The sequence below is a fragment of the Dreissena polymorpha genome, chromosome 2 (assembly GCF_020536995.1).
Source record: "Dreissena polymorpha isolate Duluth1 chromosome 2, UMN_Dpol_1.0, whole genome shotgun sequence".
In the NCBI taxonomy this organism is placed as follows: Eukaryota; Metazoa; Mollusca; class Bivalvia; order Myida; family Dreissenidae; genus Dreissena; species Dreissena polymorpha.
In genome coordinates, this window is record NC_068356.1 from 114,478,290 (window position 1) to 114,502,933 (window position 24,644).

Genomic DNA, 24,644 nt, shown 5'->3' on the forward strand with positions numbered 1-24,644 from the left:
GCAGTTTTCATACAATCTTTATGAAATTTGGTCAGAATGTTTATCTTGATGAAATCTGGGTTGGGATTGTATTTGGGTCATCTGAGGTCAAAAACTAGGTCACTAGGTCAAATAATAGAAAAACCGTCAACAATTTGTGTTGACAGTAGAGGTCACAGTTTTCATCCAATCTTTATGAAAATGTCAGAATGTTTATCTTGATGAAATCTGGGTTGGGATTGTATTTGGGTCATCTGGGGTCAAAAACTAGGTCACTAGGTCAAAAACTAGGTCACTAGGTGAAATAATAGAAAAACCTTACCTTGTATAGACAATAGAGGTCGCAGTTTTCATCCAATCTTTATGAAATTTGGTCAGAATGTTTATCTTGATGAAATCTGGGTTGGGATTGTATTTGGGTCATCTTGGGTCAAAAACTAGGTCACTAGGTCAAATAATAGAAAAACCTTGTGTAGACAATAGAGGTCACAGTTTTCATCCAATCTTCATGAAATTTGGCCAGAATGTTTGTCTTGATGAAATCTGGGTTGGGATTGTATTTGGGTCACCTGGGGTCAAAAACTGGGTCAAATCATAGAAAAACCTTGTGTAGACAATAGAGGTCACAGTTTTCATCCAATCTTCATGAAATTTGGTCAGAATGTTTATCTTGATGAAAACTGGGTTGGGATTGTATTTGGTTAATCAGGTGAGCGATTTAGGGCCATCATGTTAATTATTTAGTCATTCCTTTACTCTGCGTCAAGGGATTCTGCATTTTATTGTCTGCAAACCCATCACAGGTACAAATGAGTTTAACAAAATAATTGACAAATCGCACAACCCTATACTTATACCTTTTCTTTTAGTTCTACACCCATCCATAAACAAAATTTATTTTGCGGGTGATAAAAATTCTATGAATTTGCTTGTTGATTGAACTTCTGCTATATTTTTAAAGCGATTTACTTCAAATGTGTTATCACCATAAAGTACAGATGTGCAAGACAAATTTCCCATGCAGTTATCCACTTATTCTCGAGTTATGTGCACTTGATGTATTGCCAGTGACAAGAGGTGCAAGGTTACTAGTCTTTACAAAGCTCTAGTTTTTATGAATGTTGCGTTCACTTTTTAATATCTTTGTCAAATGGTTACATCTTTAAAGTTGCTGATGCCGTCGGTGCTAATAAGTTTGCATAGAGAGGTTAGAGTAAAGAATGTTTTTATAGAGCTTGATCACTTACATTAAAATTACGTAAACCTTAAACTACAATCTGAAGAGAGCTACAACAGAGAATCAATAATGGTTAGGTTCCTTTATTGGTTCAACAATAACTTGTTAAAATGACAAGGTGTGTTATACTTGACAAGCACATGAGACACGCATAAAAAGATATCAACAGGTAATCACAAGTATTTGGAAAAAAAAGATTGTGGTAATATGTTAATAGATGTTGATGAGCACTATGTCTGTTTGGTATAATTATATTACTAATTTATAATATAATTAATATCATTGGCATATTTTTCGGTTTAAGTACATACATGTAAATGCCCACTGCGGCCTTGGCGGACATCCTCGGAGAGCAATATTTACTCCTATATATAATCCTCAACTGCCTTTGATATTAATGTAAGACAGGAATTCAGAGAACTGGTAAAATGATCAACAATATCTCAGCAATTAAATAATGTATCTTTAAAAATATGATAATTTTAGCACACCTGTACACGTGTCTAAAATGGGATAAAATTCCATGTATAAAACTAAAACATCATCAAAATAATCATTACATGGCTTAGGTCATTCACACATCAGTTGGATCATTCACATAACATCAGTAAAATAATCATTACATAAGTTGGAGCATTCATACATCAATCATTAAAATCCCAACAAACGCAACAGAATTCAAAAAAAGAAAAAATCATTTTACAAAATAAGTCCAATACTTATTTGCATTCATCAAAATATGTGTGATGATCATATATTGCCCTCATAAATGTATTTGTGCTCTTAATAAAGAACAGGAAAACCATTCAAATACATTGAAGTTATAGAATAAACGTATGGAAGACGAGTGCTGGGCTATCAAATTCCAGTCTGACTATGATAACTAAAAACATCAACTATTTGGTTCCAAACGACTAGGTTATACAACATCACAATACATGAAAATTCTCATTCAGTGAACTATCAAGAGTATGCAGGAAAACCTACACTTATCCAACTATATCACACTGCTCGATATGTGATCCAAAAACATCGCAGCATAACTTGTTAGGCTGTAATGATTCATGGTAAACCAAGTACGGCTTATGGTTACTTGTACCGTTTACCAATTTAATGTTTGCAAAATATTGCCCCCTTTACATCTACAATAAATAGGTGTGTCATTGCACAAAAATTAAGCAATAATGTATTCCAGATGTTATGGCTAAAACAATATATAATTTTGAACAAGATTATTTTCCGTAACAAATTTACTAGATCAATTACTAAATTTTTTTGTAGATTACCTGGTTGGTTGAATGTTCACTTTACACAAACATTTTTTACATGGTTGCATTTAGCTAGGTTTATTTTAAATGATGTAAGCAAAGCATGCCTTAAAAAGAAAATTAACATTTAAAGAGTATATGAATGTTATTAGCAAAATAAATCGACATCCATGGATTCTGGGCTACTTTTTGTATGGAATTACATATCAACATTTAATGCCAATTTCCGTTAGCAAAGCAATATCACATGAACTTATGATTTGTCTGTCAAAACATTAAAATATCAATAGCTACTTGCATGGAATCAGGTAATTAAACCATAGTGTAGCAGAAAAAAACACATTTAATGCAAATATCAGTTTGATGCAACTTTTACCGAGTAAACATTACACAGAGCAATGTGGCAGACTTAGCATATTTTTTTTATTTAGGCATAAATTTGATAAATTAATGGTCATGCTTCATGTTAAAGCATTTTCAGTGTAAAAATAGTGGTACATATGAATGTGCAGCTTGCAACACTTATGGCATGAATTAATATCAGAACAGCGCCACAGTAAAATAACACAAACATATATGCAGTTGGTATATATACCTAAGAGTAGAACATTGTATACAAAAGAAATGTGTCAAGTAATTTGTTAAAATACAAGAAGTTCTGTTTATAATCCGCTAAATGGCCAAAGGAGTGAAAACATGCAAAAGGAAAATTGCTTTTCGCATTTACAACATATGAATTTAAAAAAAAACATGCTAAACTATACATGTAAAAAATACTGGCTCATTGTATGTCTGAAGCAGTGAAATCAGCACTGCATCTCTGATGTGCAGTAGGAAAATTACTTATCTTTCTCAAGATCATTCATCCTCTTAATATTTGATATTAATGTTCTGCTTCAATGATCACACTATTTAACAAGAATCCTAGTGGAGGGTATCACAAATGACGACTACATATACCTCACAAGACTCTCAATGTTTCACCTATTTACAATATGTTCAATCTTTCAGAACTTTTAAAATCATATATAAAAAATAAAATTTAAAATCATTCACAAAATGTTATTGTATGTTCTTTCCAAAGATAAACTATCAGGAAACTTAAATGTTTACAGCTTAGGTCAATGATCAACAAGATCAATCAACAATACAAATGTGTTTACAATAAACTTAACATTTCAGAAGAGTTTTATCTTTCAAATGTCTATTCGATTTTTCTAAAGAAAGTTTTATCTTTGATAATATAACAATTTAGCACAAACTTTGCACACACTTTAACACAAAGCAACACAAAGATTCCCTGTATCTTTATCATGGACAAAAAAAAATACGTGTATCATGAACAAGCACACTTCAAATACCCTTCTTTCAATAAAGCTCTTGAATTATCATAAGATACATAAACTTTTTGTAACATTCTGTAGGCATATAAGTATAAAATAACAACTTCACAAAGAACATAAGATGCTGTTTAATGCATAAATATAATTGTGTATCTAAGTTCCACAAAAAACTGGCTGGAAATTAAATACCTAAAATAGTATCTCAACATAGTTTTTGTCTTTACTGCCATTTATTTTAAAGTTCAAGCTGATATTAACCACAGTTTATATTATCGTTACATTTTTGGATTGCAATGATAAACAAAACAAGATATTTGAGAATGCATAAATCACATAAAAGAAACTCTTTAGTTCTTTAGATGCTGTAAATAACATGGATTATAATAAGTATATATGCATGTACACCAATAAGCATTCATTTCTGACAGAGCTATTTAAACATGAGTACCCTATACCCTATAATGAGTAACTTTGTAAAAGGTTGCTAGGACGAGACATAAAACTTCATCAAATGGGTTGGGGTGTTGAAGTGTGATGGTTGTGGATGGGGTGTTAGCATTAGTGTGACAATGAATGAGGTATACATGGCACAACAACACTCAATGTTTCTCAGATATCTTGATTACAACTTTTATCCGATGATTATCAATGTATACTAAAAAGAATCCACAAGTTTGAATAAAGCTCGACTGTAGTAATAGAAATAGAGTTCATGTTACAACAAAATCTCACAAAAATACCATTTCTTCGTCAATTATATAAATTAAGAGTTGAAATAAAAATGTCAGTATCTGATCAGTTATTATTTTAATTTCAAACACCAGTTAATAGAAAATGTTATTTTTTATGCATTTGTTTCTGTTTAATAATAAACAATGGCACACAAAAGTAAACATATCAGTTGTTTTTTTGTGAGATCGTATTAGTTACTGGATCAAACTGGTTAATACCACTTTTATTAAATGCATTTCTCAAAACAGATAGTGCACAAAATTAACTAACTTGAAGAAAATTTAGTGGTGTGATGTTTAGTTAATGTAGTATCGCATGTAAAAAAAAGTATGGAGTATTTAACTTATTGTAGTAAGCATAACTTGAAATAGTTAAGTGTTTAGCGACCCATATTTTATTTGCCATTCTTCTTAGGTATAAATGAAAAGCATAATTTGTTTATATATAATTCTCATTTTTTGAGTAACAACAACAATTGCTTACTGCATATACATTTGTTCTGTCTATTTCATTTGCATACAAACTACACTGTAACATGTTGCAATTACAATCTACAAAGCAGCCAATGTTTATTTTAAATTGCTTAATTTCCTTGAACGTACTCATTAATGCCATAAAGTAGCTACAATGACACAAATGGTTTTGATTCTGTGACCTTTGGACTAGAGGTAAGATTCTGTCAAGAACAGTTAGTAGACTGGTGTCCTGCTAATCAGTGTTTCCGCATAGACTGGCCGCTCTGTGATGTTCCAATACTGAGGGAGGAGAAGCCACTGGTACTGGACTGAAGGCTTGACATGGAGCCCCTGAAACCAGATATGCATGGATTTCTTTTCAGAATCCTTATCCTGACAGGCAAGTGTTCTAGAGGATGTGAATACATTTTTTTCTTTTAAGTTTTAGTTCGGGAGAAAATAATACACAAAATACCCTCATGATATACATTTTGGAGAAGATTAAGAAAATATTGAGATGTAAAGTCAACTTTGCATGGTTAAAATAGAACATTTACTAGGAGAAGATGTCTGATGTCTGAATTTTCATCCGCGCCTTTAATTGGGCTTCTGTTAATAGAGATTAAAGCATCTGCAAAAAACTGATAACATAAGACTGACAACATAACATTAACCATGAATGCCTTTGACTAAAACATATGATGGTTGTACCTAAACACTTCTGAGGGCAGCAGCTCCGTGTAGTACATGACCTTTGACTTGTGGGTGGAGAGAGAGAACTCAAAGGATGCCTTCGAAGAATCAAAGTGCTTCCACTGCAGAATGTAGCTACCTGGGGTGCTGGCAACATGGGACCCCTGGTGACAGACAAGATGGGTGATCATGTGACATCATTGTACTATAAATGACCATGCGAAGCTGTAGTAACAAACAACAACAAGCAAATTTGTTGAATTGATATTCCCAGCCAAATACATTTTGTTTATGGATGGCTGTAGAACTAAAAGAAGGTATAAGTGAAGGATTGTGTCTGATAATTTAGAACAATGACATCAGGACATTTTAAGAATCCAATTTAGTATGGTAGAATCCTTACCAAATAAGGCATATTTAATCAAAATGTGTGAATGAACAAATCTTGACCCAAATGTACATATATGTAGCCCTGGTACAATTGGACAAATGGCAGAGTATCCTTGTTGAGAGATCTGCATACTTGCACACTGTCGCCGTCCCTACATATATGTGGAGGTTCCACTATACTGAGGTCTGGTCCCACCTGCATGCTTTTGTCTATGTACTGGGTGCTCACAACCTGGCCCCCCACATGGTGAGGGTGCTCATAAGTCTCCTTGTTGAGTACGCTCTTGCAGCGGAACACTGTGAATGTTACGTCCCCTTTCAGGATGTCAAAATCCCAGGTTATTACACAGCCACGCTGTGGTACATTCATAAGGACCTGAAAATGGAGATGATGTGGAGTATATAAGTGAAAAGCTTTAATTATATATGAATACATCTATGAATTGTTTATGCGTTAAGGAATGAGTTATCTTATAGAACAAATAGGAATCAAATAGTCAAACAACAATTAGTCAACAATTTTTATTTTTAATAGTAACATCATGCATTATATACAATATTTTTGCCCAATCTTTTAATATCAAGATATATGTAATGATTATTGCCTTATCCTTGAATATCAAGATATATGTATTAACAAGACTAGTAGGGGACAATAAGCTTAATACTCTTAGTAACATTTAGTTGACCTTCTCCGCAATACGAAAAACACTCAAATGAAACCTTTTTCTAACAAATGAGGTTGCTCTGGAAAAAATTGGTTGAATGATGTGCATCAACTGTCTTTCCAGATTAAAGTTTGCAGTCTGCACAAGCTACACAAGGGATGACACTTTCCGAATAAACTTCATTTTTCTAAGAAGAGACTTTCTTTAAACATAAAATAACATAAAAGCAGAAAGAGTTTTCATGATTTCTACCTCACCTCATTGGGGTAATCCTTGATAACGAAGGTGGTGGTGTAAGGGCTGTTGCTGACGGTGAGAGGGGGCTCGTCAGGGGACCAGTCTGTGAACTCCTCCTTGTACAGGGACTTGGGCACCATGGCACCCTCTGGTACATCACACTGCGAGTGGGGGAGGGAAGGTTTAGTCACATATGTGCCTACCTCAACATTTAAATACAATACTATTTTATTTGAATTTAGCATTAATAATTCCTATTAAACTATAGCATACTTTTATAATAAATTTTTACACATTCTTTAAAAAACAATCTTAGTATATAACTACCTTATGCATTTAAAAAAGCTTGAATCAATGGCAAGGGTGTCAAAAAAACAGTCACTCGCTTGACATGGAAACTTGTTTTGCAAGTAACATATTCAAATACTCTGCTGATCAGCAAGCCTATGTTGATATCAGTACACACTTTGATATAATGACAGGAGCTTGTCTGGTCACGTAATTAGCCTACATAGCTGTCTGAGACTACCGGTATATAAAGCAATGATCATACTGTGCATAACAGTAACAAGTCAACTTGCTTGATAATATTTAAATGAAACCATTGACTTTCCTTCAAATATTCAACATAGCTTAATATTTTAATTTTATTTTGATAAACAAGTCTTGCTCTGGGTGAATGCAACAATCATTAATTGGAAATCAGACACAAAAAGGAAACAAAAAGACCCAACAAAACACACATAAGGACATACAAAAGATAGCAATAAGTAAACAAAAACTGGTTTGTTGTCATGTTTGCATGCAATTGAAGTTTTTTTTAAATACCAATTTGCTGATAAAATTAAAACTCTAGCATCAGCCAAATAAAAAAAGATTTATAATTGCATATAATTGATAGACATTGTCAAATATTTTGCTACCGGTATTTAAAGCCAACTTATATTGGATTGGTTTATTTTTTAAGTAATCAGTTGCAAATATATACATAACCACAAAGTAAAAAGTGGTGTCCTGTTTTTGTCAGCTGTTGTACTCCAGAATAAATGTCATCTACAGATAAATTGACAGTAATGTTACAAATCATAATTGAACAAGACTATTGCCAAGCAATATAGTCCCCTACCGGCTCAGCCATTGTCAAAAATTCCCCCATTGTCAGATTTTTTTTTATTCGTTGCCATAGCAACCAGAATTTTTGACGTAGGAACAAAATGAAATGACGTGCATAATGTCCATATTGCCATCTATCCATGTTTCAAGTTTCATGAAAAATATTAAGAACTTTTAAAGTTATCGCAGGATCCAGAAAACAACCATTTTCAGAAGTATTTCTAGTCTATTTGTTGCCATAGCAACCAGAATTTTTGACGTAGGAACGAAATGAAATGACGTGCATAATGTCCATATTGACATCTATCCATTTTTCTAGTTTCATGAAAAAATATTAAGAACTTTAAAAGTTATCGCAGGATCCAGAAAAGTGTGACTGACAGACAGACAGACAGACAGACAGACAGACAGACAGACAGAGCGCAAACCATAAGTCCCCTCCGGTGAAACCAGTAGGGGACAAAAACAATAAAGAAAAATTGACTACAAATGCCCTTATTTACTTACATAGCATTCGCCGCCCAGGAAGTCTGGTATATATTTCTTATCAATGAAGTCCACAAGGCCACCAGGGCCCTGGTAGTCATTTCCTCCATAGATCATGAACTTCTTGCTTGTGTTCTCATCAATGAATGGACTGACCAGCGTCCACAGGACCGGGAACACACGTGGGGCCCGCACAATTAGCAGGCGCCCCATGGTCTCTGGGTAGTTGGCCTCCACTATCTCTATGATACGCAGTAGGGCACGAATACCCGGCCGCCATAAGTGTCGCATGCTGAGTCCTTCCAGATCAACAATGCAGGTGCATGCACTGGAACAATAATACAGGTAGAATTCTGTAGACCATGGAAGAATATGATTTATTAAATGTATTTAGTGATTATCATAAACAGATAACTTTATTGTAAACATGAGAACTTAAATTCTTTTGCAACTAAGGGACTTCAATTTTAAAAGTACCATAGAATATGAACTTCTTCTGGATTTAAGTATAACCTATCTGTAGTACAAATCTGTCAAAAAGAACCTACATCAAAGCGTTTGCAGAAGTAACTATAGGTTTATGAATATGGTTGTGTTATCCAAATATAATACACGTCTAGATAGACAATTATGATACGCATACATTTAAGGATGGTCATGTTTTTATGTTGTTTTTGCCAAAACAATACACCACAGCACCATTTCAACTAACTAAATGAACACCCATCACACTAGTTCTGTTATCTGCAGTCTACCTTTCACAATCACCAGGCCATCATATCTTACACCCAAGTTGACCTGTCACAATCATCAGGCCATCATATCTTACACCCAAGTCTACCTTTCACAATCATCAGACCATCATATCTTACACTCAAGGCTACCTTTCACAATCATCAGGCCATCATATCTTACACCCAAGTCGACCTGTCACAATCATCACGCCATCATATTTTACATCCAAGTCTACCTTTCACAATCATCAGGCCATCATATCTTACACCAAAGTCTACCTTTCACAATCATCAGGCCATCATATCTTACACCCAAGTTGACCTGTCACAATCATCAGGCCATCATATCTTACACCAAAGTCTACCTTTCACAATCATCAGGCCATCATATCTTACACCCAAGTCTACCTTTCACAATCATCAGGCCATCATATCTTACACCAAAGTCTACCTTTCACAATCATCAGGCCATCATATCTTACACCCAAGTCTACCTTTCACAATCATCAGGCCATCATATCTTACACCCAAGTCTACCTTTCACAATCATCAGACCATCATATCTTACACTCAAGGCTACCTTTCACAATCATCAGGCCATCATATCTTACACCCAAGTCGACCTGTCACAATCATCACGCCATCATATTTTACATCCAAGTCTACCTTTCACAATCATCAGGCCATCATATCTTACACCAAAGTCTACCTTTCACAATCACCAGGCCATCATATCTTACACCCAAGTCTACCTTTAACGATAATCAGGCCATCATATCTTACACCCAAGTCTACCTTTCACAATCATCAGGCCATCATATCTTACACCCAAGTCTACCTTTCACAATCATCAGACCATCATATCTTACACTCAAGGCTACCTTTCACAATCATCAGTCCATCATATCTTACACTCAAGTTTACCTTTCACAATCATCAGGCCATCATATCTTACACTCAAGTCTACCTTTCACAACCACCAGGTCATCATATCTTACACCCAAGTCTACCTTTCACAATCATCGGGCCATCATATTTTACACCAAAGTTTACCTTTCACAATCATCAGGCCATCATATCTAACAACCAAGTCTACCTATAACAATCATCAGGTCATCATATCTGACACCCAAGTTTACCTGTCACAATCATCAGGCCATCATATCTGACACCCAAGTCTACTTTTCACAATTATTTGGCCATCATATCTGACATCCAAGTCTACCTTTCACAATCATCAGACCATCATATCTTACACCCAAGTCGACCTGTCACATTAATCAGGCCACCATATCTTTATCCGAAGTCTACCTTTCAAAATCATCAGGATATCATACTTTACACCCAAGTCTACCTTTCAAAATCATAAGGCCACCATATCTGACATCCAAACAAACATGCATTAAATTGGCTGCCATCAACATAAACGCCACTTAGTAATATACTATTTCTATTAGTACCACACGTATAAACAAGACTATTGCCAAGCAATAGAAGTCCCCTACTGCCTCCACCATTGTCAGAAATTCCACCATTTTCTGATTTTTTTATATATATTTGTTGCCATAGCAACCAAAATTTTTGACATAGGAACAAAATGAAATGACGTGCATAATGTCCATATTGCCATCTATCCATGTTTCAAGTTTCATGAAAAAATAATAAGAACTTTAAAAGTTATCGCAGGATCAAGAAAACCACCATTTTCAGTAGTATTTCTAGTCTATTTGTTGCCATAGCAACCAGAATTGTTGAAGTAGGAACGAAATGAAATGACGTGCATAATGTCCATATTGCAATCTATCCATGTTTCAAGTTTCGTGAAAAAATATTAAGAACTTTAAAAGTTATTGCAGGATCCAGAAAAGTGTGACAGACTGACTGACAGACGGAGCAAAAACCATAAGTCCCCACCGGTGAAACCGGTAGGGGACTAATAACTGGTTATCTATACAATTTATAATATCTACACTTAAACTGGCAAACAGTGTAATCAGTTTATGATATCCATTTAAAGAGTAAATTGCTGTTTGTCATCAAAGTAAAATAGCATGATAACAGATTAATAACATAATACAATTATTCATTTGAGACATATTAGGGTACAGTGTATGTTATATTAAAATATAATTATTTATGTGACCTGTCTTGCAAATGTTCCTCCAAATGACATTTAAATGATTGCAATCAAACACTTGTACAAGTTTTTAAAAGCTAGTACATGTTTTTGTCCCTCAAAAAAACAAAGTCTTCTGATGTCATGACATATACCCTGTTGTAAACAAAGAGAGGATAACCAGTGTCTTATCAATAAAAAGCACATACATAGCTGATGACACAAGGTATAGAAAGTTGATGTTTATTTTCATATTATTTCTGTATTTACACAGACATTAACCAATCATATTTCAAAAGATAAGGGACAATTGTTTCATTAATAACCAAATTGTATTGTTTTCAGCTGACATTGACAATCCTATAGGATGAAACAATAAAATAGTCTATTTTTATGACTCAGACGTTAATGGTATTAGTAACAGAAGCAGTTTTTCTGACGTATACAAACTAACAATTGTAATAAGATTGAGTATAAACTAGTTTTATACCACAAGTACTATACCCCAACAGGAAAATTGTAATTTAAACCAATAATTAGTCTCCACACTGGAAGAACTAGAAGACTTATTCCATTTCTGACAGCACCCAAACTTAATTATGTGGAAAAAAAGTTTTTTTCTTACTATGCAATGTATAATTTAAAGGACTCAAGAGTTCACATAATTTCTTAGTTTTGAAAAATGTTATTAACTTAATTGAACGTCTTGCTCAGGTGAGCTTAAAGTAACAAAATTTATTAGTTCTTTAAGTTAAGAATCAATTGTACACAATAGAAAGTTTGAAATGTCAGTGACATTAAGAACTTTAAAGTAATCAATTTTTATGATTATTTCTTTTTAATGAGTTTCACTTAATCATAGCAAAAGGTAATACATATCAATTAAGTCATAACTTGTTTGCTTCATCTATTTATTGATACCATGATTGTATCCTGGATCCATTTTCATCGAATTGTGCTCAAACAAATGTGATGTAAAAAATGTTATAAAAATAACTATTTATAATGTATTATGAATGTAATTCAAAAGAAGCCATAAACAATAAACATTTTATTGAAAAAAAGTTCACAAAAATGATGTGAAATTACTCCATTAATGATATGAAAGTTATCTAACTCTTTATTTAAATTGTTACTTTTATATTTGAATGGAAAGTTTGATAAGTAAAAATATGTATCAATCATGAAAGCACTAGCACATTGTCATAATGGTCACCCTGAGACAAGGCTTGAAAATATCATAAATACATGTAGTTAGCAAACTGCAACATGAACGATACAATCCAAATCTACACATTCTTGACTACAGAAAACTTTAAAAACCTCTTTTCAGATAAATATGTCATTGGGACAAACATTTGCAAGGCTGGTCATCATTTACTCATGCTGAAAAAAGCTTTTGATCACTGTGAGAAAATTGAACACTTAGCATCAATCATGCATTTTGATTTTCTTTGTCTCTTTTCAATATACATTTAGTTCTGTTTGATATAAGCAAATGTTGTGTGTACAAAATTGGTGGGCTCAATACTGGGGAAATAATAACTCACTCTTCAGCCAATGAATTGTTTCTGCATAAAACTACATGTAGCACAATCCTGTAGTCAAGCACATGCGTGTGTTATTGACACCACAACATTAAAAGTACACGCTTTTTTTCAACAATCTAAATTAAAGTATATGCCTGTTTTTTGAAAGTACTATGATGAAATAATTATAAAATTTGGAGAAAGATAACAAATAGGCATAATAAACTGACAGAGAAAATATTTGTTATACTAAGTAGAAACATTTGAGTCAGCATAAAGTCTTCAATAACAAGAGGGCCATGGGCCCTAAGGCGCTCACCTGAGACCCAAAGGAACTAAACTATTCTGGGAAGGTGGAGTTCAAAATAAAAGTACTTCATACAGACAGGCGTACATGCTTAACTTGCGCTTTATAGTTCGATAATTTAGTGTAATATCTTCAAAAGAGGACGAATGCTGAGCAGACAGGTGGTAGTACAGACTTAGTGTGCTCTATTATTAAAATACGTTTTCACTGTTTTTGCATTCACAGTTATTTAGAACAATGATACTCTGATTTTCAAGTAATACTGCATTTCACATATCATACATGTAGGCCTACATGACTTTTGTATATCAATCTGTATTTATGATTTAAAATGAAATTTCATACTTCATTTAAGAGTTAATTTTTGTTAATTATTCACATTTGTAAGTGTTGTTTGTAAACAATTCCTCTACGCTTCTACTCTTTATTTACAACCAATGCAAAACTAAAATGCATTTTAATTGTGAAATTTATTCTCAAATACAAGCTGCATTTAATATCATAAGTATCGCAAATAGTTGGTTTTAAGTACATTTTCTCTATCTCTTTAATTCTTGAACAAAGTATATCTGTGATATGATATGTGTACATGTAGACACGATAGTTTTTTGTCAATAAATGTTTAACAGTAAAGTTGGAGAATATTTCAATCTATTTTATTGATCAATGTAATTGAATTTTGACAACAGTTGTTGCCTAAGCTGTAAGGATATTTTTACGTACATATCTTTACTTTTTCTTCTTGATATTCATAATATACACTGGGACTTTGTGATAGTTATAAGTTAAATAATAGCCATATTGAGTAAGTTCAATCAGGCATCACTGTACTTAAAGCTAAGATATATGAAATATCACGCCCATTAAATTTATATATATTGTATAAACCTTTCTTGGAAATATATAAGTACATAATTTTGCTATTTCAAGAGCTTGCTTCAATGTTGTAATTTGTTCTTTTTATGCAGTCAGCATGCTGATTTTTATATGAAAATAAATGCCAGACAGATGTATTTATGTGTTTATCTCTATATTGATACCACTGTATAGCAATTGCTGTTCCATGCTGTTCACTGCAAAGGGCTGTAAACAAGGGGTTAGGCATCAAGCAACTGTCAGAAATATTGAGGTACCTGCTGTGGCTAATGGTTATTTCATTGGTCTGTGGTCATTAAATTGCATGCAACAAAATGTGTGAAAAGTGGCCAGAACAGGAATTTGGGGCCTGACTCTAAACTGTTATATACAGTTGTTTCTCCCCTAAGTATTTTTCTGTGAAATCAATATTACTACTTAAAATTTTGAGATTATTTAATAAGGGTTTTCAGATGGCAAAAATATGTTTGTTGCACTTCATCCCCAACCAATCATAAACATAAGATTATCCTCTTCAGAAAGGAACAAAAATAAATAAATTATTTTTTGGCAATTTAACTGTATATCTTATCGGCAGAATTAATATTCACATGACTGCATGGAGATCATGAATATCATAATATGCATAAATTTCATTCAACGTGTAAATCGGTAATTTCATAGTAGAGTGTAAACAAGGTTACACTATAATTAGCCATTTAAAGCCATGTTTTTCAACAGACCGCAACCATAACGGAACTCGGCATTGATATCATAACAAGATATCCATAAAACCAATGTTTTGACCAAGTTTCATGATGATTGGACAAAAAAATGTGACTTCTAGAGTGTTCACAAGCTTTTTTTACTATAAAAATATAAAGAAAAAGAACCCCCCCCCCCCCCTGGCGGCCATGTTTTTTTACCAACAGAACCATTTTCAAACTCAACCATCATATCAAGGAAACAAAAGTTCTGACCAAATTTCATGAAGATTGGGCAAAAAATGTGTCTTCTAGACAGTTCACATTTTTTCCACTATATACATATAGAGAAAACTGCCACAACCCCTGGCGGCCATGTTTTTCCACCTATCATGACCATTTTCGAACTCATCTGAGATATCTATAAAATCGATGTTTAGACAAAATTTCATGATGAATAGATCAAAACAATGTGTATTCTAGAGTGTTCACAAGCTTTTTTTACTATATAAATATAAGGAAAATGACCCCCCCCCCCATGGCGGCCATGTTTTTTTACCAACCGAACCATTTTCGAACTCAACCGTCGTATCCAGTAAACATATGTTCTGACCAAATTTCATGACGATTGGAACAAAAATGTGACTTATAGAGTGTTTACATGTTTTCACTATACACATATAGAGAAAACTGCCCCGCCCCCTGGCTGCCATGTTTTTTTCACCGATCTGGACCATTTTCAAACTCATCCAAGATTTTAATGAAACCAATCTTTTGACCAAGTTTCATGATGATTGGGCAAAAATTGTGACTTCTAGAGTGCAGGGGTGTCAATTGTCCCAAATTTGAAATCCGGAAAATTAAATTAAGCCCCCCGAGCCCTAGCTTATTGTTCTTTTTTTATAGTCTTTCTAGGTGCAATTTCTGGTGAGTACAATGCGAAATATTATAAACCAAACCATCCGTAACACTGCAGGTGTATTTGTCATTCTAAACAAATGATATTAAGAACTTCGAAATTAAATTAAAATCGACAAACCAGCGTATCCGAAAACAAATGTCCGAAAACATGTTGTGATACATCAAATGAAATAAAATATGCATATCGTTTGACTGCAGAAAATGAAAACCAGTAACCAGTAACCTAGCAAATACGCAGTCAATATATAATTTGATTTACATATTGTTTTAAAATATGATATTGCAGTGCTTTACTTAGCCAGTTACTGCTCATGTCAGTGCCAGCCGCTTACCAATCAGAAATCAATAAAACAAATCAGTACCAAGCGCAACTGTACGGAATGCCGACGATGCTATAACAATATTCTTTCTGAAATGATCCCGCACTAAAAGAATTTTGTCCCTACCCCTATCGGCCTTAAACAAACTCATCGGATTTAAATTCACCTCAAAATCAACCCTGGACGGCTCAAATCCGGATTTCCGGAATAATCCGGAAAATTGACACCCCTGAGAGTGTTCACAAGGTTTATCTATAGCCATATAAGGAATACTGCACCGCCCCCTGGCGGCCATGTTTTTTCAACAGACCGGAACAATTTTTTAGCTCAACCAACATATCATTAAGACAAACAATTTGACAAAGTTACATGAAGATTGAGCATCAAATGTGACTTCTACAGTGTTCACAAGGTTTTTCTTTTTTTTGAACTAGTGACTTAGTTTTGGACCCAGCATGACCCAATTTATTACTCAGTCGAGGTATCATTAGGACAAATGTTCTGACCAAGTTTCATGAAGATCACACAAGAAATGTGGCCTATAGAGTGTTCACAAGGCAAAATGTTGACGACGCACGCACAACGCACGCATGACAGATGACGGACAAAAGGCGATCCCAAAAGCTCACCATGAGCACGTTTTGCTCCGGTGAGCTAAAAACAAACTTGAAATGTGTCACAGACACTGATGCCCCCACACAGCATGTTTCCATAGAGACAAATCCACTTTAGTCACAAACAAGCTGTTAATGGCCAGATATGACTTTTTACCTCTTATTTTGACCTTGACCTTTGAGGCAATGCACATGGAGATTCAGGAGATAAACTCAGATACTTAGTCATCTCATGATAGTTATTTTTATATTGCATCATGAATGACAAAGTTACAGCCTGGACAAGTAGTTTAATGGTTAACTTTGACCTTTAGGTGAGACCTTGACTTCTAAGTTCAGGAGATTGGTTTAACACGTTAAAGGCGGTCGCCTCATAGTGGTCATTAGTGATGAGCAGTTTTAAAATAAAATGATGACTGGTTACAGTCCAGACAAGCTACCGGTATTTTATGGCATCTTTGTCCTTATAACTCTAAGTAAGACCTCGACCTTTTAGAGAAGGTGATAATTGTTACATGCCACACTTCGTCTGATGATGGAGTGTTGTTTCTTTTGCAATACATGATAAAGTTATGATTGAGACAAGAATTTTCAAGCTGTTTATGACCAACTTTGACCTTGACCTTTTGTCTTATGATGGTTTACATTTTTGAGAATGTATCTTGAAAACCAACAATATATGGCAAAGTTATGACTGCAACACAAAACTCCTCACATGACTGGCAGACAAAGCGTCTGCTTCCTGATGGGTTCTTCAAAATTACAACATACAAGGGCCATAATTCTGCAAAAACTTGTTGCAGCCAAATTTTCTTTCTTAAAGATCATCTATATATTATGGCAAATCAACAGTGAAAGTTTGAGTGTGATCCTCCCAGAAACTAAAGAGGAGTTGATAACACACAATTGATGATACCAAACACTGAAAAAGGGCCATATGTCTGCCAAAATTCCTTTCTTAAAGATCATCTACACATTAAGGTAATTCCACTGTAAATTTTAAAGCAAGATAGCCCTAATAATTAAAGTCCCCTTTTGCGCCGCTTTGAAGCTATATATTTGACCTTGAAGGATGACCTTGACCTTGACCTTTCAACACTTAAAATGTGCAGCTCCATGAGATACATATGCATGCCAAATATCAAGTTGCTATCTTCAATATTGCAAAAGTTATTGCAAATGTTGGCGCAAACCAACCAACCAACAGACGGGGCAAAACAATAGTGGTGGGGGACATAAAAAGCTCTGGGACATAAACACGGGCACACAGAAGTGCAATGGGGCATAAGAATAAATTTGATAAATATGAGAACAGACAGTCAAGTCATAGTTGTACACATGATTAATGTCAATAAACTGGTGAAAATCCTGCTATTTCTGACAACTTACCCAACAGGTCCATCTGGCCTTAAAACGTGATAGATAGGCATTCAATACAGAAAGATCTCTTAAACTTTAAATTTCTCACTTAACAAGGGATAATTGATTTGTTAAATGCATACAGTGCAACCACACAGAATCAGTTCATATATAGTTTTTTAGTCAGTGTTTTGCAGAAAAGGTAGTAAGAAAATAAGTCATTACTTTATATATATGTAAGATGCATTTCGCTTTGTAAGAAACAAATAACCATTAAATTACAGTCAGAAATGGTCAAGACTGATGAGCACTGTACAGAACATCAAGGAATCTAGATAATTATATTGATACTAGTGGTATTGCTACAACAAACAGCCAAAAATTTAAGTTTTAAAAACAATATATATATTGACATGAAATCAATAATCATGAATATGTTGCAGATTAATATTTGAGTTAAAACACAACAAACAATAATTTCTGCCCATGGCTCTAAGCTGCAGTTAAGAATAATGATCAAACAACATAAAAAAAATAAATAATTCAGTTCATACGAGACAGGGTGTCCTCTTTGCTTGGTAGCTTCGCTTGCCCGTCTTAGCCCTTCTTCATTAACCCACAAAACCTGCATAAAAAAGATACATGTTTATTCAGGCAGGGTAACTGCTATTGTATACAAAATGACAAGAGGACTATGGGCCTTAAAGCACTCACCTGAAACCTTAAGGAACTATACTATTGTGAGAAGGTGGCCCTCAGAAGAATAAAAGTAGTATACGATACATAAATGTTTCATATCTATTCATATTTATGTACAACTTTCACAAAGATTGGGCAAAAAAATGAATTCTATAGAGTTAACAATGTTTTACTACAGTGATAAAGTACTCCACCCCTTGCAGCTGTTTTTCAACAGACCAGAACAATTTTGGAACTCAGTTGAGATATTAGTTCCGACAAAGTTTCATTAAGATCAGAATATGTGTAATAATGTTACTTCAAGAGTGTTAACAAGGTTTTGCTTTAGCCATATATGAAAAATTGCCCTACCCCTGGTGGCCATGTTTTTTCAATGTACCAGAACCATTTAAAATTCAGCTGAGATATTATTACAACAACTGTTCTGACAAATTTCATGAAGATTAGATTATAAAAGTGACTTCTAGAGTGTTAACATGGTTTTACCTATGCAATATAAGGAAACTGCCCCGCCCCTGCCAGCCTTATTTTCAACAGACCAGAACTCAGCTGAGATATCATACAAGAGTTCCGCGGTCGGAGATGACCGCATTGAAGCCGGATTTTTGATTTAAATGACAGGAAAGTACCTTTCGTGTTTTTGTCAATGCAATACTTAAATTACTGAAATATTGTTCAAAGGTCAAAATGAAATGTAAGTACTTTTCAAGGCATGAGCAAACCTTGTGTTATGTTTTGAATGCATGCATATACATGAACAACAATAACATTTAAGGTCACAAATATGAACTTGAATTGACAATTAGGAAAGTTTGGTCATCTACTAGTTCTGGCCAACCTTCATATCAAGTTTGAAGACTCTAGGTCTAAGCATACCAAAGTATTAACAACTTTAACATATTTACATCCAAGGTCACAGTGACCTCGACCTTCAAATGAATGACCTTGAAATGACCAGTGGTCATCTAAGTGTGCTTGCAAACCTTTACGTCAAGTTTGAGATTCTAGGTCCAAGCATACCAAAGTTACAACAATTTTAACATTTTAACATTTAAGTTCACAGTGACCTTGACCTTCAAATGAATGACATTGAAATGAATGACCTTGAAATGACCAGTGGTCATCTAAGTGTGCTTGCAAACCTTTACGTCAAGTTTGAGATTCTAGGTCCAAGCATACCAAAGTTATAACAATTTTAACATTTTAACATTGAAGGTCACAGTGACCTTGACCTTCAAATGAATGACATTGAAATGAGCAGTGGTGATCTTCTAGTACTGGCCAACCTTTATGTCAAGTTTGAAGACTCTAGGTACAAGCATACCAAAGTTATAACATGGAATAAGAACTTTAACATTTTTACCTACCAAAGTTATAAGAACTTTAACATTTTTACATTCAAGGTCACAGTGACCTTGACCTTAGAATGAATGACCTTGAAATGACCAGTGGTCATCTAAGTGTGCTTGCAAACCTTCATGTCAAGTTTGAAGACTCTATGTCCAAGCATACCAAAGTTATAACAATTTTAACATTTTAACATTTAAGGTCACAGTGACCTTGACCTTCAAATGAATGACATTGAAATGACCAGTGGTCATCTTCTAGTACTGGCCAATCTTTATTTCAAGTTTGAAGACTCTAGGTACAAGCATACCAAAGTTATAACATGAAATAAGAACTTTAACATTTTTACATTCAAGGTCACAGTGACCTTGACCTTCAAATGAATGACCTTGAAATGTCCAGTGGTTACTTACTAGTTCTGGCCAACCTTCATGTCAAGTTTCAAGACTCTAGGTCCAAGCATACCAAAGTTATAACAACTTTAACATTTTTACATTCAAGGTCACAGTGACCTTGACCTTCAAATGAATGACCTTGAAATGTCCAGTGGTTACTTACTAGTTCTGGCCAACCTTCATGTCAAGTTTCAAGACTCTAGGTCCAAGCATACCAAAGTTATAACAACTTTAACATTTTTATATTGAAGGTCACAGTGACCTTCACCTTCAAATGAATGACCTTGAAATGACCAGTGGTCATCTGTTAGTCCTGGCCAACCTTCATGTCAAGTTTGAAGACTCTAGGTCCAAGCATACCAAAGTTATACCATGAAATAAGAACTTTAACATTTTTACATTCAAGGTCACAGTGACCTTGACCTTCAAATGAATGACCTTGAAATGACCAGTGGTTACTAACTAGTTATGGCCAACCTTCATGTCAAGTTTCAAGACTCTAGGTCCAAGCATACCAAAGTTATAACAACTTTAACATTTTTTATATTGAAGGTCACAGTGACCTTGACCTTCAAATGAATGACCTTGAAATGACCAGTGGTCATCTGTTAATCCTGGCCAACCTTCATGTCAAGTTTGAAGACTCTAGGTCCAAGCATACCAAAGTTATACCATGAAATAAGAACTTTAACATTTTCGAGCACGCCGCCACCCCGCCCGCCCGCCCGCCCCCCCCGCCCGCCCGACAACATCAATCTATAAGCCGAGATTTTTTCGAAAAAAATCCGGCTAAAAAACAAATGTTCTAACCAAGTGTTATGAAGATAGGGCAATAAATGTGACTTCTAGAGTGTTGACCCGGTTTTCTATAGCTGTATAAGGAAAACTAGGCAGCTCTGTTTTTCAACAGACCAGAAACATTTTGGACCTCAGGTAAGATATCATGAGAACGAACATTCTGACCAAGTTTATTTGGAAAACAAATATGACTTCTAGTGTCTTTTGGACAGACAAAATTGTACAATCATACTGTAGACAGACCTGTTTGACCCATTTGTACCTTCTTAAAAGAGAAAGAACATGGCATAGTACACCTTGAAATTAGTACTTTACTGATAGGCTTATTGATTGCTATGACCTTCAAGATATTTATTTCATTTCAAAGTCAAGTTATTAAAAGAGCTTTTTTAAACAGTGCCACTATATACATAAATTACATTTTTTAAAGATAAATACATATAACAAAATTTCTTTAGCATTTCTTAATAGATTTCAACATCATCATTTGTAAACAGCAGGAGATAACCTTGATGTGGTGAATTGCTGTTAAAAGAGCACTGCACAACTGGTGCCAACGCTCGGCTGCAGGTGCAGTTTTGAATAAATGAAAGCTTGTCAGAATTCTTTTTTTTTTTAAAAGGTCACAACGATCTTGACCTTTGACCTAGTGACCCCAAAATGGGTGTGGCGTGTAGAACTCATCAAGGTGCATCAACATATGAAGTTTTAAAGTTGTAATGTGGAAGCACTTTGATTTTAGAGCCAATGTAAAGGTTTTAGCACGACGCCAGCAGACGGCTGACAACGAGCTGGCTATGACAATACCTCGGGTTTTCTTCGAAAACAGCCGAGCTCAAAATCAGATAAACAAATAAAGATGGACAGACAATCATTGCACAGGCAAATTTAGAAGACAGATAACTCTATGTAACAAATTGTATGCATTTTAAGAAAAAAAAAGCCAGCTGAGAAAAGCATTGCACTTCTGGAAACACCATATAAGTCTTATAAATGTTTGCGTATCTTACATGCTTGAGAAGGTTCTCCTCGCCCACTGCCTTCATGAGCCCCTTTACGTCCATCAGCCCTAATCTCAGAACATAGAGTGGTCGACCATCTGAAACAGAAAGATGGTTCACAATGGCAGAAAAACTATTACTAAAATGAGTTTTAATCATTAAACAGTTTTAAATGAACTTTATTTTTTAATCTTGATGGCATGCTTCTTGTACAAATCAAATTAAATCAATTTCACTTAAGCTGGTGACAACACTCATTACTTTGCAAGACTTTAAAGGTAATTAACTAAACTGAGTGCAAACCTTTATCTGAGAAGTGCCAGCCGCCCGTGTAGTACTTGGTAAGCACCTCAGGGGGCGTGTACGTGTGCAGCAGGTGGTCAATGTTGTGCAGCTTGCGCCAGGCCAGCGAGTGAACCAGCATCTCACGAGCCTTCTCAAAGTTGAAGTCTCGAGCTCTCAGGAACCGCAGGATATGTGCATCCTTTGGGATCTAGCATAGCCAGGAATTTATGATGAATAAATAGTCTACCTTGTGAAATAGGCATGACATTTGAAACAATTTTTCAGAGCTATCAAAGCAGGATATTAACAAGTCCTGATGAAAATGGGTCATGTGCACTGATGTATGGACACACACAAATCAAGTTAAATATATTCTACAGTGTACATGTATTAATAGACAAAAGATATAATTATTATTCAGCTAAAACTGGTTGGAGTCAAAGTTCACATCTAAGGATCATCTACACAATAAGGTCATTCATCTGTGAAGGTTTGAGCAAAATTTGCCAAGAAGTTAAAAGAATTTAAACGCATTTTGCAAAGATATATTCCATAATGAACAAACAGACTAAGATCCATGATTCTTCCAAAACTTGTCACAGCCGGAATTCCTTTCTTTACAATCATGTTCCCAGTGATGTCATTCAACTGCATAAATTTAAGCAAGATCCACCCAGTACATGTAGTTTTAAGTGGAGAAGAGGTAGATAGATAAGTGTCTGACATATGTGCATACCGACATATGGACCGACATATGCAATTCATACTGCCTATATTTCTGTGTGGGCACAACTATAGAAACAGCCTAGCTAATGCACATTTTCAACAAACATTGAATACATGCACTGAATGTGATACAAAAGAACTTCAGACTAAGTAATTATTGTAAAAGCTTTAGAACTCATAAGCTAATTTTATTTTTGGCATATTGACTGTAACTGTTGTACAAAATGAACACACATGCAGCTCCAGTACCTTTCCTTTATGTGTTTTCTGCAGCAGCTGTCTGAGCTGTACAAGCTGACTTTCTTGTACTGGGGTCAGGTGACCAAGGAAGCGCTCAATGTAGTCGGCATCCAGCTTATCCTCACTGGCTACAGTCATTTCCCCTGTAAATTGCAGGAGAGCATATCACATGAACAGTATGTGTTGCAAATCTGTTTGTTTACTAAAAAATAAAAGGTGAAATTAGATGCAGAAACTGCAGCAGTGAGGAAATCAGATATTGGTTACTCATACATGCCAGAATTTTTTGGGTCCAAATCGGGACTTTCCATAAAAAATTGTCGGGAAATTTGACCAAAAAGCGGGACACCTAAAACAATCAATCATTCCACATTTTCTTTAGTCAGTAGTCAGTATATTACTTACAAAAACTCTAAATTTCTGCCCAATATTGAAGATAAATGTGTGTTCAGAATTTCGTGAGCACAGACGTTATCCATTTTCCGGAAGTAAACACACTCCATAAACTGAAATGTGGGGTATCCCCGTATTGGGCCGTATGCCTCGATTTGACATCCAATTGGTACAGAGATATCCCCTTGAACATATGTAAATCGTGTGACACGATATGAGCGCATCGAGCACTGTTCTTATTCAACCAATACTAATTGGCAATAGTAAATAAACTCTAAATTTAGAATGATGCAATATGTACAAACTATTTTCTGAAAATCAGTCGAAAATGAAGGTTTATTTGTGAAAAACATCAATTTGGTCAGCATTCAATTTGTTTGATGTACAAAATCGGTGTTTTGACAGGTTTTATAACCTTAGGTTGTATAATACACAGGATAATAGTATCGTTGGACTTGATTGGGCCATGAAATACAAATGCAGGTGGTGTTTATTTCTGTATGATACACCTTTCCATAGCAGTTAGCGACCCCTATCATAAAAACACCATGGTGTGAATGCTGTTTAAATCAAAAGGTTGCTGATAAATCGCTGATAAGGTGTCAAAAACAACACTGGTGCACTCGAGTAGTAGAAGTGGGTTGTTAATTGGGGGCAAAAAAGGGATTTGCGATGGTAAGTTTTAGCCAGAAAGAGCTTA

At 34.7% G+C, this 24,644-nt stretch overlaps 1 protein-coding gene across 2 annotated transcripts in view; it reads right to left on the bottom strand.

Annotated features, from left to right (window-relative positions):
• Nucleotides 1-2,146: 2,146 nt before the first annotated feature.
• The window catches only part of LOC127868553 (SEC14-like protein 5), a 41,584-nt gene continuing 19,086 nt past the window's right edge, over nucleotides 2,147-24,644 (bottom strand). For both annotated transcript variants that reach the window (XM_052410410.1, XM_052410411.1), the window contains exons 6-14: nucleotides 23,561-23,694; nucleotides 22,604-22,793; nucleotides 22,310-22,398; nucleotides 18,615-18,685; nucleotides 8,623-8,929; nucleotides 7,023-7,163; nucleotides 6,231-6,473; nucleotides 5,726-5,871; nucleotides 2,147-5,365 (exon numbers count right to left, since the gene is read on the bottom strand). In XM_052410410.1, coding sequence (XP_052266370.1) covers nucleotides 5,272-5,365; nucleotides 5,726-5,871; nucleotides 6,231-6,473; nucleotides 7,023-7,163; nucleotides 8,623-8,929; nucleotides 18,615-18,685; nucleotides 22,310-22,398; nucleotides 22,604-22,793; nucleotides 23,561-23,694 — 1,415 coding nt within the window. In that variant the 3' untranslated portion in view covers nucleotides 2,147-5,271. The remainder of the gene's footprint in view (nucleotides 5,366-5,725; nucleotides 5,872-6,230; nucleotides 6,474-7,022; nucleotides 7,164-8,622; nucleotides 8,930-18,614; nucleotides 18,686-22,309; nucleotides 22,399-22,603; nucleotides 22,794-23,560; nucleotides 23,695-24,644) is intronic.